The following is a 7,619-nucleotide window of genomic DNA, read 5'->3' on the forward strand; positions in this document are numbered from 1 at the left end:
ATCTTTGGGACCTTGTATAGACAGGTGTGTGCCATTCCGAATCATGTCCAATCAATTGAATTTACCACAGGTGGACTCCAAGTTGTAGAAACATCTCAAGGATGATCAATGGAAACAGGATGCACCTGAGCTCAATTTCAAGTCACATAGCCAAAGGGTCTGAATACTTATGTAAATAAGTTTTAAAAAAATATGTTTTTTGTTTTGTTTTTTTGCAAAAATGTGTAAACCTGTTTTCGCTTTGTCATTATGGGGTGACGTGTGTAAATTGATTAATCAATTTAATACATTTTAGAATAAGGCTGTAACGTCACAAAAATGTGGAGAAAGTCAAGGGGTCTGAATCCTTTCCGAATGCACTGTAACTCTTCTCTCCCTGCTCAACTCCTCCCCTCTCACACACTCTCTCATCACCACCTATCTCTCTCCCCCTCTTTTTCTCTCTCTCTCTCTCTCTCACTCCCACATCCCCTCCTCTCTCACTCACTCTCCTCTCTTTTTTTATTTATTTTTTATCTCGCAGGCTCTGAAGAACATCGCAGCCATCAGTCTGGCTATCAATTATCCCAATAAATCCACCAAGCTGCTCAATACATCCCCCTGAGAATGGAGAGAGAGAGACGGAACAGTGGAGAGAGAGGAGGAGAAAAAGAAAGCTAGCGACTTGAAGGGGTGGATATCCTCACATCCTGTCTCTGCCAGCTCTGAAAGAGGGATGAAGGGGATGGAGAGAAAGAAAGAAACACCCTCTGAATGTCTTCCTACAACAGCAGAACTGTAAAAGGGATTCACTCCTTCCTTCCCTGCTTCTATTCTCTCTCAATCCCCATTTCTATCCTCTCTCAATCCCCCTGTTTTCCCTCTCCATCTCTTTATACTATTTTTACTGACTGGGGAGAAGGGGGGTTAACTCGACAACAACACATCACTCTATCACAATCCTTTTGCCTTAGGTGAATACAATGTATCAGCATCGTGTGGGTTTCAAAGAAAGAAGATAGCCTAGCCGTGTCTCTTTGTTTCGGATTAAGATGCTGCAGAAGCCCCTCTGCTAAAGCAAATTAAGTGTGCCAAATTTGTCACCTTTCTGTGGAGAAATAGAAGTTTATTTTCTGTTTATTCTTTTTATTTTTAAACAAAAGCCACCTTGGTTTTAGAAAATCGGTCGCTCATGGAGAAAGCGGGTCACCTTGCCTAGCTCCCCGAATCCCTGTCTCTCTGTGGACAATGTAGAGCAGAACTAAAAATACAGCTACAGCCCAGAACAGGAGAGAACATTTCTGTTTTGGCTCCTGAGCCTCAGATTTGTCACCATGGGGAGAGAGAACTGAGCTCCGACCTAACATCTCCACTGTGTTTTCTCCACAGCTTCCTCCTTTTTGTGAACATAGAGGACAACTGTTTTTGGCCCCAGTGTCATCTGTCTATATCATAGTACTTCATTTAGGGGGTCATACGGGGTTACTCTGGAAATAGTCTCATGTTGTCATACTTTCTAGTCTCATTCGGGAAACAGAATGGGAGATTTTGCAATCTAGGTTCCTCTATATATTGGATTTCAGTATATTCACACAGTATATTGGATTTCAGTATTTTCACGCAGCGACATAATGGGAGAAATTGTAATCTAGGTTCCTCTATATATTGGATTTCAGTATATTCACACAGACTATAGGTATATGCACCTGTTGACATGGTAAAATGACACAGTGCATGGACATGGCACCAATGTGGTTAACAGGAGAACTCACTTTTGTCGACAGTCACCGGTGTTGGCTAATTATGACACGAGTGAAATGCTCGACCACCACGCACCGCTGTAGAGTTGTCTGCATGACAGTGGTCATCTATTGATGGGGGTTATATTATATATTCACACTCTGGCTGTATACTGTACTGTAGCTTCAAAGGACACACGTGAGGGAAAAGTGTGTTCCTGCCATTTCTGTTCAAAGCTAAGGGAGAACAGGGTTAGTCAGCTGTGTGATATGAAGCCCATTGTACAGCAAACACACACACACACACACCGTATAATGTGGCTAGTTTATTATAGTAGCCTGGCGGTCCATGCTTAATGTGCCATAACCAACCTCTAGCTTGTGTTCCTTCATTGTCATGCTAAAACTATTTGAGAATTGGCTGTAACACATACACTATGTGGACCTCTCTATTAAATAGTGAGTATTACCTCCACATATCAGGACTATGGATATTTGACCTGAATGACATGCCAGATTGAGATATTGATGCGGGCATGTGATTGGTTGTGGTCAGATAGGTGTGTGAGCTTTCTGGAGTGTGATTGGTTCTCATCAGAAACATATGAACTTCTTATGTTTCATGATCACATTTAGAATTAAAACTGTTTTTGTTTTTGTTCTTTAGATCTTTTTTTAGATTTATTTTTATTCCTTTTTTCCCCCTTTTGATAAATTCTCCTGATCAAATAGATTAAAAGACGAATGTCCTTTATTTTAAAACACCTTCCTTGGGGTGAATTGGATCGACGATTCTATTGTAGTGTTATTTAGTACGGTGATGGAAATTCATTGCAATATTCAGAGTTCTATTTTTGTTTAAGTTTAATGTGTGTGGCATACTTTAATAGGGAAGATGACGGATGCCAAAGAATACCCTTTTTGTCAAATCATTAAATGTGTCTGATATGATATCTCTTCCAACCAGAGCACTTTATGGATGTGTTAACATAACAGCTCTGTATTGTGTGGAAATAGGGGGGGAAAAAACTATAAGAGATGTGTTATTTTTATTTTGGAGGTCCTGTACTGTTATTGAGAACAGGTTAGAGAGGGTTAGCTGGGTGCTAGCTGACGATGACACAGGCTGTTGGGTCTCCAGTGTTTTTGTTTACATGAGCGTCAGCCAGTGTTGAGCATCTAAAAAAGGTCGTCACATGACCACCAAGATGACCCCCAACACGGGCTTCTCTTCCCTCCCAGAGAATCCAGTTCAACAGCGCCTCACCTATACTCCCCTACATCTTTATTTGGACAGGGAAGCTAAAAGTTAAATTTGTCTCTATATTTACGAATTTTGGATTTGAGATCAAATGTTTTATGAGGCGACAGTACAGAATTATCCCCTTCTGTTTGAGATTATTTTCATACATATCTGTTTCATTGTTTAGAAAGGAAAGCACTTAATGCACTTAAAGCACTTCACTTGAAGGTACCATACGAATTTGTTCAAATTCACTTAGTGTATTAAAGTAGTCAGAAGTTTAGTACTTTGGTTCCATATTCCTAGCACTCAATGACTACATCAAGCTTGTGACTCTGCAAACATGTTGGATGCGTTTACTATATGTTTGGGTTGTTTCTGTTGTGTCCAATAGAAATGAATGGTAAATAATGAATTTTTATATGAGTAATGAATCCACTTTAATTGTAAATAAGAATAGAGTAGGTTTCTGAACACACTTAGGTGGATGCTACCATGATTACGGATAATCATGAATGAATCATGAATAATGATGAGCGAGAAATTAGAGGCATCAATATTATATGCCCCAAAAAAGACTAACTCCCCGTTTATTGGTAAATGGTGAGAGGTAGCATGTTTTGGTGGTATGATCTTTTTCCCTCTGTAACTTTGTCGCTCATCATTATTAACGAGTCATTTATGATTATCCGTAATCATGGTCACATTCACATTAATGTAGAGGTGTTCAGAAACATTTATATTCTTATTTACAATAAAAGTGATTCCAAAATCACAGATGACATTATTTACATTAATTTCTCTTGGCCAAAACCAACTGCAAATGCATCCAAGAAGTTTGATGTAGTCATAGCTTGATGTAGTCATTGCATGCTTGTAATATGGGACCAAATACTAAAACAGAAAATGACTGATAATACTTTAACATGACTTATTTTATACATTTCCCATCGTTTTATACACTATAAATACAAAAGTATGTGGACACCCCTTTAAAATGTGTGTATTCGGCTATTTCAGCCACACCCATTGCTGACAGGTGTATAAAATTGAGCACACAATCCATGGTATCTCCATAGACCAACATTGGCAGTAGAATGGCCTTACTGAATAGCTCAGTGACATTCAACGTGGCACCGTCATAAGATGCCACCTTTCCAACAACTCAGTTCGTCAAATTTCTGCCCTGCTAGAGCTGTCCCAGTCAACTGTAAGTGCTGTTATTGTGATGTGGAAACATCAATGGCTCATCTGCGACGTGTTAGGCCACACAAACTCACAGAACGGGACCGCTGAGTGCTGAAGGGCAAAACGCGTAAAGATCATCTGTCCTCGGTTTTAACACTCACTACCGAGTTCCAAACTTCATCTGGAATCAACGTCAGCACAAGTACTGGTCGTCTCGAGCTTCATGAAATGGGTTTCCATGGCTGAGCAGCAACACACAAGCCTAAGATCACCATGCGCAATGCCAAGCGTCAGCTGGAGTGGTGTAAAGCTCGCCGCCATTGGACTCTGGAGCAGTGGAAACGCGTTCTCTGGAGTGATGAATCACGCCTCACCATCTGGTAGTCTGGGTTTGGCAGATGCCAGGAGAATGCTACCTGCCCGAATGCAGTGCCAACTGTAGAGTTTGGTGGAGGAATAATGGCCTGGGGCTGTTTTTCATGGTTCAGGCTAGGCCCCGTAGTTCCACTGAAGGGAAATCTTAATGCTTCAGTGTACAATGATATTGTAGACAATTCTGTGTTTGCAACTTTGTAGGGAAGGCCCTTTCCTGTTTCAGCATGACAATGCCCCCGTGCACAAAGCGAGGTCCATACAGAAATGGTTGGTCGAGATCGGTGTGGAAGAACTTGACTGGGCTGCACAAAGCCCTGACCTCAACCCCATCGACCACCTTTGGGATGAATTGGAACGCCGACTGTGACCCAGGCCTAATCGCTCAACATCAGTGCCCGACCTCACTTGCTCACGACACAGACATGACACAGACGACGCTGGATTCCTATCGAGCAGATGGTTGTAAATAATATTTTTATTACGTTGAAATGACTCTCCGGTTAAGTAGTGATGTGTGACATATGCCTAATTTCCTGAAATTAGTCATACATAGCTGTACGATAAAGAATGCGACCTACACACTTCCTTAAACCTAAAATGAGTTAAAGTTTTTTTATGTTGAAAACTGACACAAAGCACATCAGTAGAACAAATAAAAATGCATTTTTGCAGAGCATCTCCCCTTGTTGATATGGAGGACGCATGCCGATAAATGGCCAAAATGTTGGTAAGACATCACTAATGTCACAATATTTTGGGTAAAGTAATAAAGGTGAAATATTTTGGGTAGATGTTCGTAAAACTGATTAACTATGTATAGATGGATTATAAAGTATGACAATTATTGTTTATTGACGTGTCATGAATTTACTGTGATGTCATCATATGGCTTATTATACTTTTATGTACTACTAGATCATATGGATTGAAAAGTTTAAAAAATCATTTAAAAAAGCCAAAGGCCATAGCTTTCTGGGTCGTCTTGCTAGATTGATGAATACAGCCATAGTACAACAGTGCAAAGCTAAAGAGTACACTGTAAGTGATTTTGTCCAAATACTTATGTCACCTTCAAATGGGGGCACTGGATACATAAAGTGCTTTCATTTATGAACTGTAAAACAGATATGTAGGATAATACTCTCAAAAAGGTGACATGGCCTCATTTTAACATTTAATCTCAAATCCCAAATGCTGGAGTATAGAGCCAAATTAAACGTTTTTAGCTTCAATGTCCAAATATGTAGGGGGGAGTATCTACAATGTGCCTACAGTAAAATAAAAAATGATATCATAATTGAACTCTCATATTATTGTAAATGTCTTCAATTATATTTTTAAAGATAAATATATTGTTTAATTTGAGCTTTTTTCTATCTTTTTACTTTTAAAGGTTTTTGTTTTTTTGTTGAAGTTTATTTGAAACTGACTTAGGTTTGAATGTACATAGTTGTGAATATTGTTAATTGCACATAGTAATAATAATGCAGGGGAAAAAGGGGAAAGTATTTCATATCAACCCCTATACAAAGAAGAATTATAATATATTCTATTGTTCTCTAAGGACAAGACAATTTGATTCTTTTGATTTTGTATGAGTGGCACATTGGAGAAAAGGGGGTGGGGGGAGTACTGCTTGGATTGAATTGTTATCCGTTTTTAATTAAAACACAATTTTGATGCGGTACTTGTTTGTCTCTGTTGTCTTTTTTTCTGTCTTCCTACTCAATAGGGACTTATTTTTAAACTAAACTTTTAAATATTTTCTTGATAAGTCACATTCGGCAGCATTAAATTGGAGCTGTCATATCAAAAGTGTTGGAAAATACAAATGATTAATTTGTATTTTATTTAACCCTTTATTTAACTATGTAAGTCAGTTAAGAACAAATCCTTATTTACAATGACGGCCTACCAAAAGGCCTCCTGCGGGGATGGGGGATAAAAAAATATATACACTACCGTTCACTTACCAGGCCAAAGACCCCTCAGAGACACCAATACTCCTTAGCCGGGCCCACAAGAATGGAATGGTCTACTGTATCAAAAGCTTTTGCCAAGTCAATAAAAATAGCACAACATTGCATAGAATCAAGGACATCATTGAGGATCTTTTAAGGTTGCAGTGGCATGTCCTGAGCTGAAACCAGATTGCATATCAGAGAGAATACCTTAGACATCAAGAAAGCCAGTCAGTTGATTATTGACAAAGTTTTCCAACACTTTTGATAAACAGTGTTGATCTCTCCCTTTAAATTAAGGATGAACCGTGGCTGCCTTCCAAGCAATGGGAACCTCCCCAGAAAGGAGAGACAGGTTAAAAAGGTTGGAGATAGGGGCAGCAACCTTAAAGAAGAAAGGACCTAAACCATCTGACCCAGATGTTTTTTTGGGGGTCAAGTTTCAGCAACTTCTTTAGCACCTCGGACTGTGTGAATGCCTGCAGGGCAAAACGTTGTAGCGGGGCAGGGGAGAAAGAGGGAGGAGCATCGGGGATAGTCGCATTAGAAGAGGTGGGAGATGAGGAAATGTTGGATGGGCATGGAGGCGTCAAATAGGAATCCTTACTTAAAGATCTCAGCAATGTGCTTCTTGTCAGTAACAACCAAATCATCAACATTAAAAGACATGGGCAGCTGTGAGGAGGGTTTGTTCTCCAGATCATTTTCCAGGACGTCTTGGTGTTCGACCCACAGAGAGAAAACTGTTCCTTTTATTAGGTAAATTGGTTAAGAACCAATTCTTATTTATAATGACAGCCTAGGAACAGTGGGTTTGTTCAGGGGCATAACAAGGTATTTTTACCTTGTCAGCTCGGGGATTTGATCTAGCAACCTTTCGGTTTCTGACCCAACACTCTATCTAACCACTAGGCTACCTGCCATTCCCTAAAGTAACTAACTTTGGCCTTCCAGATAGCCTGAGTGCACTTATTTCTCATTTTCCTTAACAAGAGCCAGTCAGCCTGAGTATACGTGTGCCGAACCTTTCGCCAAATGCAATTTTTGAGGTAGAGTAACTGCAAGATCACGGTCGAACCAGGGGCCAAACCTGTTTTTAATTCTAATTTTCTTTATCTGGGTGTGTTTGTTAAC

At 39.7% G+C, this 7,619-nt stretch overlaps 1 protein-coding gene across 6 annotated transcripts in view; it reads left to right on the forward strand.

The window, feature by feature from the left end:
* Positions 1-6,211, forward strand: part of zzef1 (zinc finger, ZZ-type with EF hand domain 1) — a 54,451-nt gene extending 48,240 nt beyond the window's left edge. For all 6 annotated transcript variants that reach the window (XM_064978629.1, XM_064978630.1, XM_064978632.1 and 3 more), the window contains exon 56: positions 524-6,211. In XM_064978629.1, coding sequence (XP_064834701.1) covers positions 524-604 — 81 coding nt within the window. In that variant the 3' untranslated portion in view covers positions 605-6,211. The remainder of the gene's footprint in view (positions 1-523) is intronic.
* The last annotated feature ends 1,408 nt before the right edge of the window (positions 6,212-7,619 follow it).

Source organism: Oncorhynchus masou, chromosome 11 (assembly GCF_036934945.1).
Source record: "Oncorhynchus masou masou isolate Uvic2021 chromosome 11, UVic_Omas_1.1, whole genome shotgun sequence".
NCBI lineage: Eukaryota > Metazoa > Chordata > Actinopteri > Salmoniformes > Salmonidae > Oncorhynchus > Oncorhynchus masou.